At 60.3% G+C, this 25,236-nt stretch overlaps 2 protein-coding genes across 8 annotated transcripts in view; both read left to right on the top strand.

Annotated features, from left to right (window-relative positions):
* Nucleotides 1-919: 919 nt before the first annotated feature.
* Nucleotides 920-20,136, top strand: PIGQ (phosphatidylinositol glycan anchor biosynthesis class Q). Of its 4 annotated transcripts, none has more exons than XM_067012728.1 (11): nt 920-1,094; nt 4,796-5,494; nt 7,314-7,445; nt 7,587-7,707; nt 9,270-9,396; nt 9,707-9,860; nt 9,995-10,106; nt 10,721-10,801; nt 11,337-11,451; nt 12,981-13,042; nt 19,818-20,136. In XM_067012728.1, the coding sequence occupies exons 1-11, from the start codon at nt 958-960 to the stop codon at nt 19,872-19,874; spliced, it is 1,797 nt and encodes a 598-aa protein (XP_066868829.1). In that variant the 5' UTR covers nt 920-957; the 3' UTR covers nt 19,875-20,136. The 4 variants fall into 4 exon arrangements, with proteins under 4 accessions (XP_066868829.1, XP_058893505.1, XP_066868830.1 ...); XM_059037522.2 differs by lacking the exon at nt 19,818-20,136 and adding an exon at nt 13,874-15,247; XM_067012729.1 differs by having other exon boundaries at nt 928-1,094; nt 7,659-7,707.
* Nucleotides 20,137-20,295: 159 nt separating this feature from the next.
* The window catches only part of RAB40C (RAB40C, member RAS oncogene family), a 29,842-nt gene continuing 24,901 nt past the window's right edge, over nt 20,296-25,236 (top strand). Inside the window, exons 1-2 of one of the 4 annotated variants that reach the window (XM_059037192.2) lie at nt 20,296-20,884; nt 21,640-21,858. In XM_059037192.2, coding sequence (XP_058893175.1) covers nt 21,717-21,858 — 142 coding nt within the window. In that variant the 5' untranslated portion in view covers nt 20,296-20,884; nt 21,640-21,716. Of the gene's footprint in view, nt 20,885-21,489; nt 21,558-21,582; nt 21,859-25,236 lie in introns of those variants that run through there. The other 3 variants (XM_067012731.1, XM_059037194.2, XM_059037191.2) reach the window with 3 other exon arrangements.

Here is a 25,236-nt window from a genome sequence, read left to right as displayed (position 1 = left end):
AACAGCTCCAAGCTCATGGATGGTGTTTCTGGGAGAGTTCCGGGCAGTGGTCAAGTGCAGAAGAGACTTCCTGTGAGGACAGACTCCTGCTGCTTAAAAATAGCAGGAAAATGAGGCCGGAAGGAGTAGAGGGTGTGTGTGGTTACTCTGAGTCAGGGGCCCAGCCAGGCTCCTAGTTCCAGTGGGTGGTCTTCAGGGGAAAGGGCCAGTGCCTAGTCCTGCCCCTGGGGGCTGGTGAGGGGATGGTCTCAGGGGTCTGTGGTTTAGGCCATTGCCTGACAAGGTCCCCTCCATATGTCCCAGCCCCTGCAAAGGTGGGGCAGTATTAAGTGGGTCAGTGTAAGGAAGTGTGTGGGGCAGGTGCTCCATAAACGTTAGTAGTTGGTGCTGGGGGTATTGTCCCCTGGAACAGGAGGGGCCAGGGACGCCTCCTGACCATCAGATCAAATGGCTTCAGATCCTGGGCTGGCCCTCCAACCTTCATAGCTCACTTGGCCTCTGCAGGGACTGGGGTGCAAAGGGGCCAGTCTGGGGCTGAGGTGGCAGCTTCTTCTGGGACCCCACCCAGGGCCTGGGGGTCCTTTCACCCTGGGATGGTGGAGACAAGGTGACGTATGACACCCTCAAATGTCAGGTCTACTGGATCCCTCAGATGAAGAAACCAGGCATGGGGAAGGTTTGGTGGCTGTGGGAAGGTGGGGAACTGGAAGGCAGGGGTGTTGGGGACACTGTGGGTAGACTGGAGGGGGAACAAAGATGCTGCGAGGGGGACAAGGACGTTGTGCACAGGGCATGGGGAGGACAAGGACACAGGAGGGACAAGGGCGCTGGGCGCACGGGCCACCAGCTCCGGGGACCGGAACGTTGCGTGTGCGGAACGCTCGGGCGAGGGCCGGCGGGCAGCCCGGGCGCCTTTGGGGGAGGACCATCGCGCGGCAACGCCGGGAACGGACGGAAATGGGGCTCGTGTCCCGCGGCGCCGCCGAGGCGGGGCTGGGGGCCGCGAGCGCTGTTGACCGCCCGGGCCCGCCCGACGCGGTCCCCAACCCCATCCCGACCCCGCCAGCTGAGGGCGCGGACCTGGGGAGCAGCCGGTGAGAAATCGGGGGGCGGGACGGCGTCCTTGCGGCGTGACCTTGGGGAGCCGCCCCGCCGGGCTATGGGCCCCGACTCTTGTCGCGGCGGCCGCGGGAGCAGACCCGGGAGCCGGCCCGGGAGCCCGAGGGTCTCCGGAGCCTCCTCCCGGAGGTGGCGCAGACCTTTTGCCTCTCGGAGCCTCTATTTCCTCACCTGTAAAATGGAGACGCCGCCGGCCGCCGGCCAGGGTGGGCCTGAGAATTGGGAGGGCAGTGAGGACCCGCCAGCCCCTGCAGGAGCCCACCTGCCCAGCCCCGGGTTTGTGGCCGGGCCGCGTGGATGCCCTGGCGGGGAGTCTGGACCCCCGCCCTGTGGGGTGAAGGGCAGCCGGCCGGTTCCTTCTGGCCCACCCCAACCCGGGTCCCTCTGTGGACCCTTTGGAAGGGCATTCATGGTCAATGGAACTGGCTGTCAGAGCTTTACAGTTGTTCCTGACTGCAGTACAGGGCAAAAACCAGAGCCCTAGATTTGTGTCTATTTTTCTGGAATGAGAGAGGGGAAGAGCATTCTTTACTGAATTGAATGCTTGTTGTTTTTTAAACACAAACACATGGAGTAACAATGAATTCTTGTGAGCTACTGAGGAGCAGTGACCAGGAGGCTCCGCAGAGGACGGTTTTAGCCAGTGAGATGTCCCTGGCCAGTCATAACTGGGCTTTTGCTCTGAATCAGTTCTTGTGGAGGATGACAGGATGTCCACTTCACAAGGTAGATGGTTGAGTTCAGGTTGTGCGGGGAGGGTCGTTCTAGTGACTGCATGGCCTGACTGGTCTGGAATGGGCTGGGTCACAGGGAACCAGGTGTCATTCATAACAGAGGCAGCTTTCCCAGGCCTGTGCCCTTGTTTTTATCACAGTCTTTAAAGATGCACACGGCCGCACGTTACTGCCCCGCTTTCTCCCATCTGCACCTCTGCTATCGATTGCCTCCTCTTTCATCTTTTCCTGGTTATCTGATCTGAGCAGACTTCTTTGTGTTGGTCACTCCCAGAGGCTGAGGTAGGAGTGGGGATGGGAACTTACCCCTTGATTTGAGAGTTCTCTCTCACTACCCCGCAGATGGGAACACCAACCTCTGCCCTCCGCTCTTCCCCAGACATGAGGAGCTTTTTTTTTTCTATAAGGTAAACTTTGTAGATGAAGCATAAAACACACAAAGAAAGTGCACAGATCATATGTGTACAGCTCAGTGAATTTTCTGAAAGTGAACCCACCGTGTAACCAGCTTTGCCCAGAGCATCTGCTCACTGTTAGGCCAGTTGTGTTTATTTTCTGACAGTAGCTCTGGGCAGTTTTCCTTAGCTCCTGTGAAAGGAGTCCCTGAGCAGGGTGTGATTGTGTCATTTGGCTGAGCTGGTGGGTCCCGACAGGCTGGTGGTGAGAGGCTTGGACCATGATGGCTGGTCCCTTATGGTGGTCACCAAGTGAGATGTACTGGGATCCTCACAGGCAGAATTGCTCTGTGCCTTTCACGATGCCTGTGCAGAAGTGTCAGGAAGACGAGGTGGTCCTTGATGCCCTTGGTGATGGTCATAGGAACTTAGCCCCGGGGCTGCCTTTGGGTTCCAGGCTTTCCCCTGCTGATGCCCATGCTGCCTGCCCTCTCTGGTCTCTGGGGGCGGGGGCATTTCGGAGTCCAGCTGCTGCTGGACTCAGAGGGACGCTTTTCAGTCAAAACCCACAGGTGGGAGAAGCCTCGCCCCTTCAGCCCCGCTCTGGACTGCAGGGGAGGAAAGCAGCTTCACCAGTTGCCTTTTTAATTTTTTTTAATTTTTATTTTATTTATTTATTTTTTTTTTGGTGGTACGAGGGCCTCTCACTGCTGTGGCCTCTCCCTTTGCGGAGCACAGGCTCCGGACGCGCAGGCTCAGCGGCCATGGTTCATGGACCCAGCCGCTCCACGGCATGTGGGATCTTCCCGGACCGGGGCACGAACCCGTGTCCCCTGCATCCGCAGGCGGATTCTCAACCACTGCGCCACCAGGGAAGCCCAGTTGCCTTTTTTAAAAAAATTAATTAATTTATATTTTGGCTATGTTGAGTCTTTGTTGCTGTGGGCGGACTTTCTCTAGTTGCAGCGAGTGGGGGCTACTCTTCGTTGTGGTGTATGGGCTTCTCATTGCGGTGGCGTCTCGTTGCAGAGCATGGGCTCTAGGCGCGTGGGCTTCAGTAGTTGTGGCATACGGGCCTAGTTGCTCCGCGGCATGTGGGATCTTCCCAGACCAGGGCTTGAACCCGTGTCCCCTGCATTGGCAGGCGTATTCTTAACCACTGCACCACCATGGAAGTCCTACCAGTTGCCTCTTAAGCCCTGGGCATTTGAGGCCCCTCCCAGAGCCCCCCTGACCCTCAGGAAAGGGCTCCCTCAATGTCGCACCTCCCCAACATGTGTGTCCCTCTCTGTCCCCCTTGCTTCAAGGGCCTGTTGAGCACTGGGGCCTGGAGGGCCAGGCTCAGTCTGAGGCCTGTGTCCCTCCCTCAGGTGTAGCTCCAACTTGGGGGTCTTAGCTCAGGGCAGCTGCTCTGCCCTTTGTGCTGACACAGCGGGGTCGTTAGTGTCTAGGAAACGGCAAGCTCCAAGGTGAACCCTCACCAAGGTGAATCTCCTGCCCGTCAGGCTCTGTCTAGGAGGGCTCAGGTGGGAAATGAGGTGCTTACTGAGAATCCACATCCTCAGTGAGCTGACTCCTGTGCAAGGCAGGGCTCACAGTCCTGCAGGATTCAGGAATTGCAGCTGCTCGGGGATGTCCTTGCTGCTCAGAGGTCCTGGGAAGGCTGGTGTCCCCTCAGCCATTCTCCAGGGCTGGAGAACTTCTCCCACCCCCATTTCTAGAACACTACCTGGTTGGGGGAATAGGTAGTCCTGAAGGAGGTGCTCAGCTGTGACAAGAGGATGGGGCTCCCAGGGAAGGATGGGCACAGCCGCAGGCTGGAGGGTTGGGGTAGAAGCAGAAGCCCCATGGAGCTGAACCTGTTCCCTGAGCACCAAGGCTCCCCCAGGGGGCTCACTGGGAAGAGAAGTGGGCTTTGGCACCAGGCATGTCCCCAGGCATCTTCTGGGGCACCTGTACCAATGCCCAGAGCTGCCAGCAGTGTGGACACGTCTGATTTCCCTCAGCTCAGCGGCAATTTGTTTAAATGTTCATCTTTATTCTTGCTAGCTTAGTAAGTAAATCAAGGTTTGTTAGATTTTTAATTTAAATTACTTTAATTGTTAATGAGATTGTAGATTTTTCCATGTGCTACACATCAAAAACTAATCAGTTCCCTAAAAACAAAAATTAAAACCTTATGCTCACCCCAGCACAGCCTGTGAGTGGTGCTGAGCAGGTCACGTGACCTCACCTGTATCAGCCTGCCTGTGTCTGGAGTGGGGAAGCATTGCCCTGCCTCAGGGTAGGGATGGGAGTGGCCTGGGCCTATACTCACAGCAGCCAGGGGCCCAGGGGCGGAGATGGACAGCTGGGCCCCCCTGCCAGCCTTGTGACCAGACCCAAAGCTGGGTCGCCCCCACCTGTGGGCCCAGTGGCCACATGGATGTGTCTGTCAGGGCCACCTGTTGGCCAGGACCTGCAGCCCCGGCACTGCCAGCCACCCCGGGTCCTCGGGGCACAGTGGCACCTGCAGCAGCTCTGAGCTGAGCCCCTCCTCTCTTCCAGCGGCCCCGGCATGGTGCTCAAGGCCTTCTTCCCCACGTGCTGTGCCTCGGCGGACAGTGGCCTCCTGGTTGGACGGTGGGTCCCGGAGCAGAGCAGTGCCGTGGTCCTGGCTGTGGTGCACTTTCCCTTCATCCCCATCCAGGTCAAGGAGCTCCTGGCCCAGGTGCAGCAGGCCAGTCAGATGGGCGTGACTGTGCTGGGCACCTGGTGCCACCGCCGGCAAGAGCCAGAGGAGAGCCTGGGCCACTTCCTGGAGGGCCTGGGCGCCATCTTCTCCCACAAGCCCTGGTTCCAGCTATGCCGGGAGAGAGGCAGCAAGTCCTGGAGCTGCAAGGCCACCCGCTGGCAGGGGCCCGCCTCCCCTGCCGCCTCCGGCGAGGACCAGGTCATGCTTATCTTCTACGACCAGCGCAAGGTGCTGCTGTCCCAACTGCACCCGCCCACGGCCCTGCCCAACTGCCAGGCTGGGGACACCACAGCCAGCGCGGGGGGCCTGGCTGCTGTCTTTGACACAGTGGCGCGTAGTGAGGCACTCTTCCAAAGTGACCGGTTCGATGAGGGCCCCGTGCGGCTGAGCCACTGGCAGTCGGAGGGCGTGGAGGCCAGCATCCTCGTGGAGCTGGCCAAGTGGGCAGCAGGGCCTGTCTGCCTGCTTCTGGCCTGCCTGCTGTCTCTCATCTCGGCTGCCAGCGCCTGTCGGTAGGTGCTCCTGGGCCAGGCGAGGGAGAGTTGGGCCCCTGAGGCCTAGGCCCACCCCTTGGTGTGCAGGGGTCATGGAGGCCCAGATGTCCCTTCTGAGGCTCACGGCTGCCCCCTGCACCCCGGCTCTCATCCCATGCTCCCTCCGCACTGTAGCTCAGAGGACACCCTAGTGATGGTTTCTGTTCTGGTGCCCCTCGCTCCTGTGGCAAAGCTAGGCTTCCTGGAAGCCCCTGTGGTTGCGTGGGACACACTGAGTAGGGATACATGGTGACCCTTAGACAGCTCAGGCCCCTGAAAGGAGAATTAGATGATGAACAGACCCAGGTTGTTGCCGTGCAGGGGCCACTGTTTGCCTTGCTGGGGAGTTGCTTGTCCTCCTGCAGACCCACAGGCCCACCTGCTTCCCTGGCCCCAGCCTCGCAGGAGAGGCAGCCCTGGGAGGCTGTGGGACAGCATCCACTTGCTGTCTGTGGGGCTGGGGGCATGGTCCCCAGCCTGGGCCACTCTCTAGAATTACTGGAACACTCATGGCTGTGGGCCTGGTCGAGGGATTTGTAAAAGCCCCCAGGGGCCCTGAGGATGCTGGGGCAGCACGCGGGTGTTCTGGCGAGTTAGCCACAGGACCCTCTCTCTGTGAGAAGCCACCTCCCTGGTGGCACCACCTGGTACGGGACAACTGTGCTGCATCCTCAGGTCCAGGGGTTCGGCTGTCAGGTTTGGGGAGTGGCCTCGCCGGCTCACCAGGGCTCTGGGAGCGCTTGGGCCTGTCCCTGCAGAGAGACCCCAGCAGCTATGTGTGCACACCACCTTGGGCTGTGGGGGCTGCTGGGTATCCTGACCTGAGTGGTGGGTTTCAGAGCTTCACAGCCCCTTGGAATGAAACGTGTGAAAGTGTATCTGGGTCTGGGTGCAACTTTGGGAAGAGAAGTTCCTTTTGTCAGCTCTCAAAGAGTGCAAGAAAGATTATGAGCTGCTCGAGTGCCCCGAATCCCGATCTGCCCCTTAGGTAGGCAGGTGCTGGCTGTTGGTGGAGGTCAGGAGCCCTGTGACGTCCATGTGGGGCATGGCTGTTGCTGCCCAGGGCAGGTGCAGGTGCTGCCCAGGGCTGGTCTGAACCTTGGGGAGACTGTGCATGGGGGTCTCTGCAGCCCATGTGCGAGGCTGCCTTCCACTGGACTGGAACGGGGGGTGCAGTGCGCACCACACTTCACTCTTGGAATTGGGTCAGAGTGGGTTGGCTGAGAACAGAAGCTTCAAACCTTCAAGGTCAAGACCTCCTTCCTCCCGAGGGCCTGAGCGTGGTCATCTGGCGGCTCTGCACTTTGCACGAGCCCTTTAGGTCTCTCCTGCCGTCAGTGGGGCTCTGGATGGGAGCCAGGCTCTGAGTTGCCATTGAACGCTTTCTTCACCTTTGCTTGAGAACATCTCCCCTCAATTCCTGCATGTCTGTGAAGTGTCTGGTGCTTTCTTTGCTGTGTGAGAGATCAGTCTTCGTTGAGCAGTCAGGTCAGCTGAAACCCTTGACATGGACACCCATCCGGCAGGCACTCGGCTTCAGTGCCTGGAGTCAGCACCTTGCGTTCCCAGTTGATGGTTGTGAGCAACCACAACCCCCGCTGGGCTGCCCACCTGGGTCCTCCCCCCATGTCCCCGTCCCGCTGAGTTCAGGAGTATGGCTTCTGGTATTTGGGGCGACCAGGGCCCTTCCTCTCTGCACGTTGAGGGATATTGGCCACGGCTGAGATGGCCCTCCCTCCCTGGCGGGCAGAAGAACCCCAGAGGACCTGGAGGCCCATCCTTCTCCCCTCCTCCGTAGGGTGTTCAAGCTGTGGCCACTGTCCTTCATCTGGAGCAAACTCTCCACGTGCGAGCAGCTCAGGCACCGTCTGGAGCAGCTCACACTCATCTTCAGCACCCGGAAGGCTAAGAACCCCGCCCAGCTGATGAGGTGCGGGGCCTGCCCTGGTCTCCTCCACAGTAGCCAGATGCGCCACGGGCCCAGCCCCTTCCCCACAGCAGGCCTGCCCAAGCTGACCCTTTTCGGCCACACCACCCTCACCACTCGCTCCTGTTGGACCCCTCCTTCCAGGAAGGCCAACATGCTTGTCTCTGTGCTCCTGGATGTGGCCCTTGGCCTCATGCTGCTGTCCTGGCTCCACAGGAAGGACCTCATCGGGCAGCTGGCTGATGCCCTCATCCCTGTGGCTGACGTGAGTTGGTTGAGGTGTACTTGAACACCTGTTTCCCAGGGTTGGGGGGCAGGACCCTTCCTGGGGGCAGCAGAGGCCCCTCAGCCAGCCAGAGCAGCTCACCCCTGACCCCAGACAAGTCCCCTAAGAGCTGCAGTGTCTTACAGAATAGGTGGGGCTGTGTAGACCCGGGCCCTCCAGCTCTTGGCCTCTTCCTGCAGGTGGCCTGTCTGGAGTGCCCTTGTGTTGGAGACTTTTGGGGGAGCCACCTCCCTGCCAGGCTCAGTGTCATGGCGTCCCCATTGCCTCCCCACCGTGCATGACCATTTCTGCTCTCCCGGCTCTTCGGGGTGGCTCACTTTCAGCCTGGGCGCTCTGCACAGTCAGCATCACAGAGACCTTGTGTGCATCCCGGTGTCTGTGTGGTCGAGCTCAGCCTCCCACCCTGCTCCCTGCACCAGTTCTGCAGCCCCCATGCTGAGAGCCAGAGGCACCAGCTCATCAGCTGTGCTCCTGAACTTACCCTGCACAGTCTGTGCACTGTTCCCAGAGCCTGGGTGCCGCCCCAGCCTCCTCTCCCTTCCACAGTCATTCTCCCACTGTCTCCGTGCTGGCTCCGAGCCTTCATCTTCTGTGCCTCCTTCGGAGGCCCTGTCACTTCTGTTGGGAGATTGTCTTCTTGCCTAGGGCAGCCCCTCTGGTCCCTCAGTGCCCCACCCCCCCACCCCCTCTGCCCAGGCCCCTGTGGGGCTCCTGGCCCTGGGTGTGGTAGAGCTGTTGCGGCCTGGCTGCGAGGTCCTTGTGGGCTCAGCCGCTGCCTGCTGTCATCAGCGTCCAGGCACAAGTGTACACTGGGCCTGCTTGTGGCCGGGCCAGGACCCTGCAGGCAGGAGCCCCTACAGGCCAAGAGTCCCATAGCTTCTCAGGGAGGCCTGGCCCAGGAGGGAGGAGGGAGGACCCAGGGGCTGGGGAGGGGGCTTGGCTGCTTCGCCCTGCTCATCCATGCTCTGCCTTTTGGCCAGCTTCATCCTAGGCCTCCCTTTTGCAAAGTTGCTCAGAAATATAAATATTTAATTAAAAAATGAAAGCCTCTTCTTGCCGCCAAGCTCTTATCCTTTAAATATTAAATAAGGTCTATTTATAAAGAACATTCTGTTCCCCTTCTCACTGCTCCTGACACAGCAGAGGCCTTCACCCAGGGTTGGGAAAGGCCTGCATTGGTACGTGGGAGGGAGGTGGCAGACTGTGGGGCAGGGATGTCAGTCCTGTGGCCTCAGTGTTGGTGATGAGGCCAGGAGTCCTGCAGGCCTGCCTCCCAGGGCTGGCACAGCTTTCCTCCTGGGGCGGCCAGGACAGTAGTCGGCCTCCCTGCTTGCTTGTGAGGGTCCCTGTGTTATCTCTGGTCCTCATTTGACATTGTTCTTCCCTCTGCGGGACCCTCCAGCACCCACCTCCATCCCGCCCGCCTGCTGCGGGGGCCTCTGATGGGCTTGACCTCCTCACTCTCACTCAGGGTCACCCAGGTGGGTAACCGGGGTGGGGCCAGTTGATGGGGACGGTGTGGCCCTCATGTGTCCTCGTAGCACGTGGCTGAGGAGCTCCAGCATCTGCTACAGTGGCTGATGGGCGCACCCGCTGGGCTCAAGATGAACCGGGCGCTGGACCAGGTGCTGGGCCGCTTCTTCCTGTACCACATCCACCTGTGGATCAGTGAGTGCCAGCGGTCAGGCGGGCCGCGTTGGGGTTTCACCCATCCCCACTGACCCACACCTTGGCTCCTGAAGCCCGTGCCCCCAGGGACATAGACCCTGGCTGAGGGGGGTGGGCAGTGGGGCCCAGCCAGGCCCTGTCCTCTTGGTCTCTGCTTCCTGTTGACCCAGCATCCCGTGTGTGGAGCCTTGCTATGCTGTGCTGGCCACTCACAGTTTCCAGAAGCTTGGGGCAGCCATCCTCATGGTGGATTTGTGGGGACGAGGACCTCCCTGGGCTCCCCCCTCAAGACTGACCCCCATCCCACCAGGCTACATCCACCTCATGTCCCCCTTCATTGAGCGCATCCTGTGGCACGTGGGCCTCTCAGCCTGCCTGGGCCTGACGGTCGCCCTGTCCATCCTCTCAGACATCATAGCCCTCCTCACTTTCCACATCTACTGCTTCTATGTCTATGGCGCCAGGTGGGTGTGCACCCCCCCCACCCCTGCGGGCTGACCCAGTGCAGCCCCCCGAGCCCTGGGCACCACAGACAGGCTTCCGGGGCCGGGTGGGCATGGGGTCACCAGCCCAGCTCTGATGGTACCATGTCCTGCAGGCTATACTGCCTGAAGATCCATGGCCTGTCCTCACTCTGGCGCCTGTTCCGAGGGAAGAAGTGGAATGTGCTGCGCCAGCGCGTGGACTCCTGCTCCTATGACCTGGACGAGGTACCGGCTCCAGCTCCAGTCCAGCTGCCCCTTTGGATGGGCCGGTGCAGCTGCTCAGGCACCAAAAGGGGCAGCCTCATTCCTGTTCTGCAGGGCTTCGGGGTGTGCGGGGAGCTGCGAGGGGTAGGGTGTATGCAGGACCTCAGACAGGGCAGAACCTTGCCCAGGTGGGGATGGACCCTGCTCTTGGGAGGCTGCAGGGCTGCAGGCGCTTAAGGTGACATCGCACAGGGCTTGGCTCTGGCTAGTCCCGTTAGCTTGCTCAGACCTGACACAGGGACCCTGGGTGCTGCCTTCCAGTGCATGTTTTTTGCTGCCTAATTTTCACCACCCTCCTGTCTTTGGTATACGGGCTGTATACCCTGTCAGCTGGTCTCCCCAACCCCTATCACCCCACGTGTCACCAGGTCTGGAGGCAGGTGTCCCTCCCAGTACTGGAGAGAGCTGTCCTGAGTGGGCTTTCCCAAGTGGTCTCAGGAAGCCGGCAGGCGTTCCATCTCTGCTCAGTTACAGGATGGATTTGGTGGGATGGGTATGAGGGGTGTGCCCAGGGCTGGCAGGTCTGTCGCCCAGCACGGGGCTTTTGCTTATGCTGGCGTCCTTTCTCCCTGTAGCTGTTCATCGGGACCTTGCTGTTCACCGTCCTGGTCTTCCTTCTGCCCACCACGGCCCTGTACTACTTGGTGTTCACCCTGGTGAGCCAAGTGCTGTGTACCATGGGGGTGCTGGGCATGTCACCCGGCCAGTGGACCTAGCCCACAGTGCTTGGAGTGGTGGCTGCCAGCAGCTGTGGGCAGGTCGTCCATCCCTGCCGGCCACATGGAGTGTGGCTGTTTTGGGCTTTGGACAGTGTGTGCTGGTCCTGGAACAGGCAGGGGTCCCACCCAGGGGGGACACCACCCACTACTGCTCTGGGACACGCTGCTGGGTTCACGGATGGCAGGGGTCTCCCATGGTATGGGGGAGGCGAGCGCAGACAGCAGGAGGGGAGTGGCCCCCAGGTGGCTGGGCTGAGGGCCCAGTGGCATGTTTCCCTGGGTTGGAGCACCACCTCCTCTGACCTGGCAGCAGGGCAGACCACTCCAGCCTGTGGCTTCCCTGCCTCCCTGTGTTCAGGGCGGGGTCCCTGCCATCCTCTTGGGACCCGTCAGGCCGTTCTGCTCAGGGGCATGCAGTGTGGCTGTGGCCACAGTCCCAGGTCAGAGACCCTGAGCACTGTCTGTGATGCAGCTCCGGCTCCTGGTAGTCACTGTGCAAGGCCTGATCCATCTGCTTGTGGACCTCATCAACTCCCTGCCGCTGTACTCACTCGGCCTCCGGCTCTGCCGGCCCTACAGGCTCGCAGGTAGGTCTGTGTGCTGGCTAGGCGGTGCACCTGTGGGCCCTGGATGTGGTAGTGTGTGGTGTGGGCAGGGAGGACAAGAGCCTGGTCTCGGGGCGTGAGCTGGAGGGAGAGGCCCCCCGCCCTCAGGTTCAGAGGCCTCACAGGCAGCCTCCTGCCGCCTCAGCCTCCCCTGTGACGAGCGTGGACGTTTGCTCTGAGGTCTGTCTGCAGTAGTCCTGTAGGTGGTGCCTGAAAGTGGCTCAGAAAAGACGTATCTCGTGTGGTTGTGTGGAGCTGTGTGTGCCTGCTGGTGCCCCTCCTCCTGGAGGGGACTGGCCAGGGTGGAGGACTCTGGGCTGGCCAGAGCTGTGTGACAGGCGTGCCTCCCGCCCCGCCCCCGGCAGGCCACCACCTGCGGGGACAACACGCACCAGCCCAGCTGCTCCTGCCATCCACTTTGCAGGCAATGCCCCTGTTTGCATGCTGACACCAGCCACGGGTTGGCCAGATGCTCCTGATGGGAGGCTGTCCCCACTGCAGGCCTAGGGAGGCCTGACCCAACTGGTCACTGAGTTGTGGGTTGGCTCATCTGGTTCAGGGGCTTTGAACATTATAGGAAGCTTGGGGAGTTGCTGGCACGGCCCCGGAGCTGACCAGCATGCCCAGGAGGCCCTGGACTAGTTTGCAACCGGCAGCTCGGCTGCACGCCAGAGTTCACATCTGCTGCTCCCAGCCAGTTCCGAGTCAGAAGACATGAATGTGCATGTTCCCTGGGCTTTGGGCCTTGAGTCTGCCCGCTGGATGTCCTCAAACCCTCTTTCCAAGCCACGTTCTCCACAGACCCCCCAGGTGGCCCAGGCCAGGGGCCCATGTGTAGTGCTGCCCATGCTCTCTGGTCCCCCAGCCCCCTCCCACACTTCAGCACGCCTGGAAGCAGGCAGGTGGAGAGCCTGGACCCGGCGCCTTCCTCTCCCAGCCCTCAGCTCACGGCTAGAGCAGAGTCCTTTTAACTTCACATAAAAGGCCACAGATGCTGCCTCTTCTCTCTACCGAGTTTGCCTTGCGGCCTCTTCATCAATTGATAATTAGCTCCTGTTTCTCCTTTCAAGAACCTTCCGCCCTTGGGAATCCCCAGGCTTGAGAGCCCACACTGCAGGCCAGAGTGTGGTGGGTCCTTGAGTCAGCCGTGCACACAGCAGTTGGAAGGCACTGAGATGCCAGCAGGGTGCCCACCACCCAGCAAGTGTCTCATCCACTCTGGGAAAACCCCCGTCGAACTCAGAAAGCAGCACAACCTGCCGGCTCTTCCCCGCCTGCCAGACCCGCGGCTTTGGTCTCTCAATGCAGTTCTGCAGGAGGCCCTGACGAGGGCCAGGCTGCAGCTCAAGGAGGCAGATGGGAAGGACGGGCTGGAGAGGCGAGCTGCTGCTCGGGCAGCCTGTAGCCCTCGGAGTGCCGCTTGGAGCAGGAGCGCTGGTGGGGGCGGCCTGCGGGGCCCTGGGAGCCCTGGAGGGCCATCCTCCCCCACGGGGACCTTGCTCTCCTTACAGCCGGTGTGAAGTTCCGAGTCCTGGAGCACGAGACTGGCAGGCCCCTCCGCCTCCTGATGCAGGTGAGGCCTCCACGCATCCCTCATGCTATTGCCCGCCATGAGGCCACCCATGTTCTGAATCATGTTCTGTGCCACCCTGGGTGTGGGCCTCAGGGGCCTGGGTGAGGTGCATGCAGGAGGACCCAGCAGAGCTGAGGGGTGGGGCCCGGGGGAGGCTCGCCCACCCCCAAGTCCTCTGGGCACCATGATCCTCTGTGCCTGGAACCTCCCCTAGCAGGGCCCATGTATGGGGTTCCCTATGCTGTGCCAGACACCCTCAGCCACCCAGGGCACCTGCCTGCTGGGCCTGCATCCCTGTCTCCTGCCCTGGGCCCCCGGGCTCTCCTTCCAGGCCGAATAGCAGAGACTTGGCAAAGGACTCTGGACACACCTAAGGCCTACTCTGTTGAGCTCCTTTATCTTAAGCAGTCTGGGGCCTGTCTTTCGGGAGGGAGCAGGCCAGGTGCCGGTGTTGCTGGATGCAGGTGTCGGGTTGGCCTGAGGGGAGAGGTCAGATGCTGAGGCAGCCGGGCCCTGTGTGGTTTTCTCGGGGGTGTCCTGAGTCCCACTTGAGGAGGCTCCAGGGAGCTGAGTGAGTCCTGGAATGGAGGGGTCAGCATCCCGCAGCGGGGCCACAGCGGAGCACGCCTGACCGTGGCCCAAGCCTGCCTCCCAAGCCGCTCACCCTGACCCCCGTATACCCCAGGCGAGAGCGCATCTGGCACAGAGCTGGCCCTGCCCCACTGTTGTCTAGCCCGGGGACCCCCCACGAAGGCCTGCCGGGCCTAGAGAGCTGGACTCCCAGGGAGTTGGGGGCTGTGTCCCGGCTGACCACTGCCCTTGTGCTTCCAGATAAACCCCCTGCCTTACAGTCGCGTGGTGCACACCTACCGCCTCCCCACCTGTGGTTGCCACCCCAAGCACTCCTGGGGTTCCCTGTGCCGCAAGCTGTTCTTCGGGGAGCTCATCTATCCCTGGAGGCAGAGAGGGGACAAGCAGGACTGAAGGACCCTGGCCACCAGCCGGCCCAGCACCACCTCCTGCCAGGTGTCAGGGTAGCACATGGTCCTGCTCTTTGCCTTCCTGCCCCTGGTTGTCTGGGGCCTCTGCAGGCCCTGCTGGGGCCCTGCCCATTGCATCTCCTTCTGACTCTGAGGTCGTGGGAGTAGTGAGCAGGAGGATGCGGGAACGGCCAGCCAGGCCAGCGGCCCACGCTCCAACACCAGCACATTTGCCTCAGGAACCCCCTGCTGACCTGTTGTGATGGCACGGTTAACCTGGTGCACACCAGCCCCCCAGGCCTATCCAGGAGCCCCGTCCTGCCCACCACCCCAGTCTATACCCAGACCCTAGGAGGGGGTGCAGAGCCCTGCCTCTGCCCACCATGCCTGTTCCCAGTGGGGTGGGCTGGCAGGTCTTTCTGGCTGCTCACTGGCGCCCCACCCTGTCATGAGGTGGAGGGGATCCTTCCCAGGGTGCACTCAAGCGTCCTTGAGACTCTGGCCCCCAAGCATCTCCTTCCCTGGGGGATGCCCTCCTGGGTCCCCAGTGCCTTCCAGCTGTCTCAGCGGAGCCACAGCCAGCCAGTCTGGGGGATCCAAGCCACTGCTGACCCCCAGCGCAGTCCAGTAGCTCCAGGAAGCTGGGCAACAGCGCCCCTCATGCCCTGAGTCGCACAGGGCTTACTTGTTGATGCTCCTGGAGAGACTGCTCTGCAGGAGGAGCTGCTCTCAGGGCTTTGGGTGTCCCTGTGTGAAGCCAGGCCACATGGGGTGCCTGGAGCTGTCAGCAGAGTCCCATGCACCCAGCTGCCCTGTTCCTGCCCTGTACCCCTACAAATCTTCCATCTCACTCACTGGCTTCTCCTGGGCAGATGCTCCTGCAGCCCCCAGGGAGGGGTCCTAGCACTCAGGCTGCATCTGCCTTCTGGCCGCAGGCAGAATCTGAGTGTGGGTGTGAGCCCCAGAATCCCCAGGGGGAGGAAGCCTCAAGATGCCGGTGCCATCACATACGGTGTGTCATCGTGGAGTTGGAGATGTTCATGCTGTAGGCGGTGGGGCAGCGCTGTCCATCCTAGGCACTTGGGACTGTCCACTTCTGCCACCCATGCTCCTTGGCTGTGGGCCACAGTGGGAGAGGGCCTGAGGGAGTCCCCACCAGCCCAGGGTTAGGCAGGAGGGGTACTGGCTCTGTCTTTTCTGCTGGGACAATAAAGCCTCCCACATATTTGGAGTGTGCCACTCTGCCTTCCCATCACCACGTGGGCAGTGGGTCTGAGGAAGCGCCCCTTCTTCTGGGGTGGCAGGACAGCTGGCCCCCACTGTTTGTCTTGAAATGACTACCATGTCTGTTTCCTGTTTGTTGCCAAGCTGCGGGGCACTGGGCTCCCTGTCCCCCAGAGTAGGCCTCTTTGAAGGTCTGGTGCGTGTGTATGTAGGCTCTGGCCTCTTGAAGATGTCCTCGTGTGGATGGATGGATGGACGGACCCATGGCCACTTGCTTTCCAGTTTTGGCCTTCCCGTGGCATGAGGAGCTCCCAGGGCAGGGCTGGGGTCAGGGGTGCAGACCTCTCTGGGAGCAGGAGTGAGCTCTGATATATATATATATGTCACCACTTGAAACCTGTGGACTCTGCACATTAAGGGGCTCTCCCTGATGGACTCTGCCTGACCTGCAGCCTCCAGGGACCCTCAGGTGGCTTCCTCTGTGCCTGCTGTACTGGCTGTGGAGGCGAGGGGTTGGAGCCCAAAGAGGTCACTCAGCAACTGCCAGGCCTGCATCACCACTGAGGGTCAGCAGAGGGCCCCACATGGCTCCTGGTGGGCAGGACCACACCCCAGAGCCTGCTGAGAAGAGCCTCCATCACCTGCATTTCTGGGGCCACCTTCCAAGTCACCAGATGCCAAGACATGGAGATGGCCCGTGGGGCCTGCCTCACCTCCCGCTGAATTCTCTCCCCTGCTCTGCCCAGCCTGCTGGGCAGTGGTGGCTGTGTTCCAGGCCTTTTCTGGGAGCTGTCACTCTCGTGCCAGGTGAGGGGCTGCCTGCCCATCTCCCGAGGGCCAGCCCAGGCCTGGCACCAGAGCTGGCTGAGGGAACAGTGGTCACTCCAGCCACTAGCAGCCACCAAGACATGCCACCTGCATGTTCTAGGCTGCTCCCATCCTGTGTGTCGTCCCTGGACCTGTACAGCCCTTGCCTAGGGACAGCCTTCATCTGTGGCCCCTCATCCCCAACCCAGGGCTCTGACCACCCCTGCCATGCTGATCTGGCAGAGGCTTGTCCTACAAATTCTCGGAGGCTGGCTCTCAGGCTGCCCTGAAAAGTGGACGATTCCCCTTTCAGCTGGGGCCACCACCTCCCAGACAGGTCCTGACGGCCACCCACAGAGAAGGGCCCCATGCTCTTCCAGTGTGGAGACAAGCTCAGAGAGGGGCAGTGAGCTGCTGAAGCAGGCGGTCTGAGCCACATAGTTCACTCCCGCCAGCTCCCTCCTGTCCTTGAAAACTTACTTTGATGTGATTTCAACTCAAAGAAACAGCTAGCACATCACAACCTTCAACAAATTCCCTGGGGCTAATGTTCTGCCACAGCTGCTTTTTCATGCTCATGCTCTCTCTAACTTTTCTAAACCATCTGATCATCAGTTGCCCCTAACCGTGCTCCTAAGATGCCCAGTGTATATCTTGTAAGGCCAAGGACTGACATGTGTAACCAGGGCACAGCAAGGAGCATGGGTGGGGCCACCTCGCTTCCCGTGCTCCTGGGCGCCAGCCTCAAGGACCCTTTGCCCTCAACCACCCCACAGCCCGTCTCTGCCTTTCCCAGCACTGGGGGCCTCCAAGATCCAGCCAGTCACTTGGTAGCCTGTCCCTATGTGGGGTTCATCTGATAATTCTGAGATTCAGCTCCTGGGCTTTTAGTGGGAACATGTAAATGCCACTGTGTCCTTCTTGGGCATCGCCTTGGGAGGAAGACCGTGTCCACCCAAACCAGTGACATCAACCTGACCCACCAGGTTCTCCTCTGCAAAGGTACTCTCCCTTTTACATAACAAGTGATTAGTACAGAGATACTTTCAACCACGTGACTGTCCCATCCCTCCTCCCCCTCTGGCCCACTGACTGGCAGTGTCTACCATTGATTCTTGCTGGGTGCACACAGCTTTCCGTGCCCTCTGCCTGTAGGACTTGAGTGGGGCCTCTCCTGGCAGCAGGCCTGGACTGGGAGTCAAGTAACTGACACTTGTGTGAGAGCTCCTAGGGCACCAGGGCCAAGGTCTGTTTGCCCCAATGGGTAGTCTCCAGGCCCTTCTCAGAGTGGACAGCTTTGGGTATCCTGGAGTGAAGGGAAGGAGACACCCCAGACCACTTGTTTGTTCCCCTCCTGGACAGAGGCTGGGTCTGGAGGCCTGGCCCCCATCCTCGCTCGGAGCCAGTGGGTGTGGGAACTGCAGGGGAGACTGTCAGGGCTCTTCACCAGACCCCTCTGGGGCCTCCAGAGGGACCCAGAGTTACCCTCGACCACCCAACACCTGGGCGCCTCTCAGGGCTGACCTAGGACCTGCGAGCAGAGGGCTGTTCTGGGCTGCTTTGTCCTTGGCCTGAGGTTCCTCCAAGGTCCCGTGGGCCAGGCCTGGCACTTAGTGGGTCCCAGAGCGTCCTTGCAGAAGGGCATGTAGCTACGTTGGAGGCCAGCTCCTCCATCCACAGGGCCTCCTGGACAGCAGGGAATGGCACCCCTCCAGCCATCCCTCCCTCGACTGGGCCCCACTGCCCCAGACCCTGTGGGTTCCTGTGGTGCCTTTCTGCTCTGAGGTTGGGAGGTCAGAGGTCAGAGGGAACCAGAGCAGCACAGGAAACCAGTAAATCAGGACAGGAAGCACCTGACAGAGGTTGCTGAGTCTTGCTCCCAGGATCAGACTCTGTGGACAGGTTCTAGGGATGGTCACGCCTGCTGCACAAGCTGTGCTGGGAAGGACCCAGCCGGCCTCAATTCATCCCTGGTGATGGAGAACCAGGCAGCGGGGCCTACAGCTGCTGGAGCTCCTTCGGGGGAAGTCCTGATGTACGAAGGGTGCTTTTGGTTTAAATTCTCTGCAAAGTGGAATGATAAGTTTCTCACCCACCATCCCTTCTGAGCAGCCTCAGAAACCAAGGACATGTCAGCCGCACATGGCTTCCAGCCCCCGAGAGGGGCCTCAGTGACTTCAAAGCAGGGAGTAGGCAAAGCCAGGCTGAGGCGGGCTCCAGGTTGGGTATAGTGACCTCTGCCAGAGAGGCCGGCTTGGCCGTGGTTGGGGGGTGGCAGGTGGTGGGGACTTAGCTCCCCGCCCCCACCAGCTGAAGGCTAACAAGACTCCACCCACTGGCTGTTGTTTCTGTACACGCTGTGTTGTGGGTGCACGTGCCCTTTCTGTACACGCTGGGGGCCGTGTCTGCTGTAAGCCAGCATCCAGGGTTTGGCCACTCTGTGGATTATGAATGAGCAGGTGGCCTTGCCCATCCCTGGCCAGCCTCTGCCCTTCAATGTCCCAGAGGGCCAGGAGGATACCAGGAGGGCCTCTCTCTGAAGGCAGGTGAGAAAGGCCCAGGTGCTTGCTGCCCACCCAACAGAGGGACCAGCTCCTCAGGAAGCCTCCCCAGGCACCCCACCAAAGTGAAACAGCAGAGTCCACATGGCTCACTACCCAGTGAGGGTTATCTGCAGCTTGCGGGGGGTGGTCACTCGGTGTTGTGCCCTGCCCATTCAGGGGTCTGCTCTCTGTGAAGACCACCTGCTGCTGGAGACACAGCCCAGGCTCAGTGATCCCTTGGGAGGAGTTCTTGCTGCCCTGTTTCTCGCCTGCTGGACAGATGTGCCAGCCCAACTGTCCTGCAGCCCTCGAGGCCTGGTCACTATGATGACGTGCTTGTTCTCTGCACAAATCTGCTTTTTAGGGAGCCCCAACTCACACGTGGCCTCTCCCTAGCACGCACCCTCAGTGCCTCGTCCAGCTGAGTCTAGTGGCTCAGCTTGGACAACATATCCTTTTGATTGATTTATTATTTTCAACAGCTTCATTGAAGCATATTTTACATATTATAAAATTCACCCATTTCAAGTGTGCAATTCAAGGATTTTTAATAGCTTTACCAAGTAGTATAACCATCACCAATTTTAGAACATTTTCATCACCCCAAAGGGAAACAGGGTACCCATTAAGCAGTTACTCACCATTTCCCCCTCCCCCAGGCGCTGGCAACCACTAATCTACTTTCTGTGGATTTGCCTATTCTGGAAGTTTCACATAAATGAAATGTAGCAGGTATCAGCACTTTATTCCTTTTTATGTATGAAAATCCATTGTGTGGATAGGCCACATTTTGTTTATCTATTGATTTGTTGATGGATGTTTGGGTTGTTTCCACCTTTTGGCTATTGTGAGTAATGCTGCTGTGAACATTCATGCACAAGTTTTTGTGTAAATGTATACTTTCATTCCTCTAGGAGAGGAATTGCTGCATTGTATGGTACTTTTATGCTGAACTTTTTGAGTTACTAGTTGTCAATTACGTGTCATATGTGAATATGTTCTCGTGAAAATGTTATCAATGATGAGAACATCACTCTCCACCTCCAACCCCAAAGGAAACTATGCTGTCCATTTGGTGAGCATCATTCCAGGTTTTATCCTGTGCATACATTACATTTCGCTATATGTAAATCTAGAATGAAATGAATCAAGTTTTTAAAGCATAATCGTTGAAGTTACACTGGATATACTGTAATATCATTTGCTTACTTGTCTTCTCAGGTCAGTATTGCCTGCATCTTACCTTGTTCATTGAAGGGGCTGCGTGAACCTGCTTGATTTAATGGCACCCTATCGGGGGCTCCAGATGGCTTCACTACTTTCACCATCACCACAGCGCTACAGTGAAATTCTTTGAGCTCATTTCTGAGAATTTCTCCAGGCTCAATGAGGTACAGAATTATTAGGCTGTTCCACCTCCCTCCCAGAGAGCTGTTCCCCACATCCTGGCCCACATGCGACATTGCCAATCTGATATGTGAAAAGGGTATTATTTTGCTTCACTTTCCCTCTTACAGAGTAAAACTGTATCTTCGCACGACTTCATACGTTTTTCATAACCCATCCATTCTGTAAACAACCCCAAAGTCAATTCCTCCTCGAGGCCCCATGGTCAAGCCTCAGAGCCTCACGCCTTGACCCTCTTCCTGGGCCCTCCTGGGTCCCCCACCCGGCCTGACCCCGATTCTTCCCCGGGTAGGAGGCTCAGAGCCGGTGCTGCCATCGTCTCTGGAGTTGGAGGACCACCAGCCCGCTGACCCCGACGTTCCGCAGCGTCGGGCCTTCGGAGCCCCGCTGTCACCTGCAGGCCCTGCCCAAGGGAGGGGCAGACAAGGGGCCAGAGCAGAGCCGCCGCGCTGGGGACCCTGCGCCCCCGCCAGCACACATGCGTCACCCCGCCGGCCCCTGCGCCCCACCTCCGCGCCCACCCCCACCTTACCCCACCGCCCCCACCTTACCTTACCCCACCGCCCCCTCGGCCCCGGCCCCAACGCGGGAACGGAAATCCCGCCTCCCCGGACACTCCGAGCGCCGATTGGCCACCTTCATCCCGACACGCCCTCGCCGCGCCCCCGCCGCGGGGACAGCAGTTTCCTAGAGTGCTGTTCCGAGTGGGCCCCGCTGTCCTCTCCGGGGTCTCTGTGGGAGCAGCGGCTACAGCTTCCTAGGGGGTTAAGCATTGCTGGACCCAGCCACATCACCTCAACTCGGGGACCGCCACCATCCTGCTCCGTCTGCGGAAGGAAGGGGGCTTATGCAAACAACTTGGAGTTGCAAGTTCCTGATTGGTGAGCGTCTCGGAAGGGAGCGGGAAGCTTGGGGTGAGCAGGGCGGGCTTAAAGGGCTGTGATCGACGTGCGGACGGTCCAGTGGCTCTGGGAAGATAGGCAGCGGTGGCCAATGGCGAAGGGGAGGGGGCGGGCGAGGGCCGAGGAGTTGCGGGGGCAGTGGGCAGGGTTGCTGGTGAGTCTGAGGTGCTCTGCGGGAAGCGGCGGGGGCGGTAGTGCTGTGACGGACGTGCAGGCGGACCACTGTTTCTGGGAAAGCGGGAGGCGAAGGGCCAATGGTGACGACTGGAAGGAGAGGCGGGGCGACGATGGGAAGGGGCAACCTGAGGCTTTGCAGAGCTGCGTGGGAAGCGGTGGGGGCGGGGCACCTGTGATGGACGTGCGCACGGGCCAATGGCCGCGGGAAGGGGGCGGTGGGTGACCTATGGCAACAGTGTGGGGGCGGGGCGGTGACGGGGCGGGGCGAGCGGAGGTCTCGCAGCGAAGTCTGGGAAGCGGGGAGGGGGCTGGGGCGCTAGTAGTGCTGACGGACGTGGGCAACGGCCAATGGTCGCGGGAAGGGAGGTGGAAGGCGGCCAATGGCGGCGCGTGGGGCGGGGCGGAGCGGCGGGTCTGCGCGGCGCCTTGCGGGAAGCGGCGGGGCGGCGGCGGCGGCGCTGAGGCTGAGCAAGAGGCCAGGCGGGGGCGGTGGAACAGGTGCGGGCGGGGCGGCCTCGCCGTCCGCCGGCCCCGCTCACCCGCGTCGGCGCCCGCAGGTCGGTCGGAGGCGTCCGCCGCTGGGCTTCGCGGCGCAGTGGGCATGCGGGCGAGGCCCGCGCGCGCGTGAGCGACGATGGGAACGCAGGGCAGCCCGGTCAAGAGCTACGACTACCTGCTCAAGTTCCTGCTGGTGGGCGACAGCGACGTGGGCAAGGGTGAGATCCTGGAGAGCCTGCAGGACGGCGCGGCCGAGTCCCCGTACGCCTACAGTAATGGTAAGGCCGGCCGGCGGGCCGCTGCGCGCACCTGGCGCCGCCCGGCGACCTGCCGTCCGCCTGGTCTCGGCCCGGGGCCGGGCGGGGGCCGGGGGAGCAGCGACCCGAGCTCGCCGAGGCCCTCTGGGGCCCGCGACGTCTTTGGGGGCGGAGATTTGGCCGCGGGCCTCCAGAGGAAGAAGGGCTTTTCTTTGGTCGCGGGTCCGCACCAGGTGTCCATACCTGAGTGTACTCAAAGGCAAGCCGTTGGTTCAGGGCTCAGAGCATCAGTGCCTTGTACTGGATGGAGGAAGATGCCCGTTCCTGACGGGATTAAACGTTCTTTCTAGATTTCTGGACGTGTGGCCAAAATACACAGCAAATACCCGTCACTGGTACCTGTCTGAGCTCCCCTCAGCTTCCGCGGTTGAAGGGGCCAGTGTGGCCCTGTGGCCGGTACCCCTGCCCTGCGACCCCTCCCAGGCTCACGGGCCCTCCCTCCCCGAGGACCTTCGTGCTCCTGGCTGGGCTGTCTTTCCTGAGGAATTCTGCTTCTTGGCGTTCTCGTTTTGCACACCCTTTCTGGCTTTGTGTCTTGGGCCGTTGTCGGTCCCGCCTGACCACCGCGAGCGGCGGCTGTTTGCTAAACTGCTTGCCTGTAGCGGCCGAGAGTGTGGGCACTACTTTCCCACCCTTTCGTTTTAGGACTCGTTAGTGTCGTGGGGTTACCTGGGCTGACCGAGCACCCTTCCTGCTGGGGGCTGTGCCGCCTCCCTGAGCACATTCTCCCAGCCCCAGCGAAGGCCGGGAAAGCAGGGCCCTGGGTTCGTTTTAGGGGCTGGAGGGAAAGCGGGAGGTCTCCGGGCCTGAGCCGCCCCTTCGCCGCCACTGCTAGGTGTTCCTCCAGATGCAGATGGTGGGCGCTTGAGTTGCCTCTTCAGAGGTGCTGTTGCTTCCCGTAGCCCGGCGCCCAGGAGGCTGGCGGTGTGTGTCCGGCAGAGCGGGAGGGCCTGAGCTCCGTCAGGGCGGCAGCGGTTTCCCAGGACGTGATATCTGCTTCTGAGGGTCCTCCAGCCGGGTGCAGCAAGTGCTCGGGGACACACAGCCACAGGTGGAGAGGGGGACTCTCCTCCTGTCCCCGCTGTCGGGGAGTGATGTGTTGCCACACTTCCTGTGACACGTTGACCGAGGCAGGGCTGAGGCCTGCCTGAGGTGGTGGAGACGGCAGGGACTCACAGTGACCTGGGCCAGCGGGAGGGCCGTCTGCCAGAACGGTGAGGAGAGTCCCCTCTTAGACAGTCCTTTCGGTCAGGGCATCAGCTCGCTCCCCCTCGGGAGCTCTGATTTCCTTTCTCTTAATACCCAGTAGTGGTCTGAGGGGATGGGTCTGTGCCCATGTCAGGACTTGGCATCGTCAGGACTTGGCGGCGGCGGCGACATCGTTGAGGCTCCTGAGGGCCGGACGCTGGCTAGTTAGGCTCAGAGCACGGGCAGCAGGAGTCTGCATGGTGGAAGCTGACAGGAGGGAGGGCCAGGCTCTGGAAGCAACTTCTCCCCAGCGCAGCGCCAGACTTTGTCCATGCTGGTGGACCCCTGGGGTGCAGGGCTAGTGTTGGCACCGAGGCAGCATTCTGGGTGCGCCCCGGAGCTTGGGAAGCGTTATGCTGCCATGCTTGGGCCCTTCCCACTCTACCGAGGGCAGTGAACAGCCTCAGTTAAGGCAATTCCATCCTCCACGCTCTGGTTCCCAAGAGTCTTCATGTGGAGGGTTGGAGGCCTACAGGAAGACACATCGTGGTTGATGTGCCCACATCCGGGAAGGCTAGAGAATGGGCATAACTCCATCCTCGCTGTCCACTCCTCGGGGTCAGTGTTGGTGGCAGCTCGCCTCCTCTGAGCCTAGGGCGTGGGGGAAGGAAGGAAGGAGGTCTGATGGCTGGAGGATCAAGGTGACTGTGATGGGTGTGCACGAAGCATGGCCAGCGTGGTGGTCTGCCCTGAACCTGTGGGACCTGCTGGCTGTTTCTGTTTCTGGGACCCAGTGATGCTGTGTGCCTGCGCCCCAGCGTACCAGTGCGTCACCGTGTCCCTGGACAGTTCCAAGTGTTTCTCTGGCTGGAAGTTGGTTTCTCTCCTCAGTGAAGATCTAAGATCTAAGGGAAACTGCATCTTCAGACACTCTTGTGCTGGACTGTGCACACCTGGTGTTTTCTCCACTGCTTTGTCCCCAGTGCGAGCTTGGGAGGTACAGAGAGCAGCCTGGTGTGGCACCCCTGTGCTGATGGCCACCACGCAATCCCTCCCAGTCCCTTCTCTTTCTCTGTGCTTGCCTGGGTGCCTGTGTCTGGATCTCACCCATTTTTCTGGGTGATTTTTTTGGGTTTGCCTTTCCTCTGTGAGGTGCCAGGTTCTGAGGTGAGGTGTGGGCCCAATTGTGATGTGTGCCAGGCACTCCTCATCCTTTCCTCCCTGCCACCCTGGACGAGGCACCAGTATTCTCCCATTTTATAGGTGAAGAACCGAGGCTCAGGCAGCGCTGGGCAGCTGGGTACTGAGCTCCCCCAGTTAGAGTCTGGCTGCCAGGAGCCCGGCACTGTGGTTGCGGGGGTGACCCCTTCTCACCACTCACTCTTGGGCCCTTACCCTTGCCTCCACCCTGGGCCTGGGCCTGGCTCCTCTCTCTGATGACCACAATCCTCCCCTCCAGTGCTTCCTGTCCTCAGTGCATCCCAAGCTGAGCTCTTTCTTTGCTCCCTGCACTTTCTTGCCCTCCTAGCATCTCTGTCACAGGTCCTGGGGCCCCTCCCTCTGCTCTGGGGCCTGGGACCAGTCACCAAGGCCCATTTGTTCTAACTTCACTGCAGTGCTCCTGCTCTGCCTGCCTCTTTCCTGTGTGTGCCAGCAGAGCAGAGCCCCATGAGTGCCCAGGGTCAGCCACTAACCAGGAGAGCAAACCATTAGTTTCCACAGAAGTTTCTAGAAGCCAAATAGGGCCACACGTACACCCATCTGCACTCCGGGCGGGATTCCTCTAGTCTGCCCCTTTGTGGGAGGTACTCACATGCTACATGTGGTGTAAAGACCAACCTACTCTACCCAAGAGGATGGCAGGCTTTGAGGGACGGATTTTGGTACCTGCTTTGGATTATGCTAGTTACGTTGATTTGTAATTTGGATAGGCATGGCTTTTGCTAGATTTTCAGGTAATAGTTAAGTGTGTAGCTAGAATATTTTCAGTTTTAGAAAGCCTTTCCCCAGCTTTCAGCACATGCCGTAAGTTTGAGCAGAGGACAGCGAACGCTTCAGTGGCAGGCGCAGGCAGCGCAGAGCTGGTCTCCCTCAAGGGGTTGCGTGGTCCTAGCAATACTGCTGTGTTGTGTCGTGCACATGTGATATCAT

Source organism: Kogia breviceps, chromosome 14 (assembly GCF_026419965.1).
Source record: "Kogia breviceps isolate mKogBre1 chromosome 14, mKogBre1 haplotype 1, whole genome shotgun sequence".
Classification (NCBI taxonomy): domain Eukaryota; kingdom Metazoa; phylum Chordata; class Mammalia; order Artiodactyla; family Physeteridae; genus Kogia; species Kogia breviceps.
Note: the sequence above shows the minus strand (reverse complement) of the source record. Positions and strands in the feature narration are given on the sequence as shown.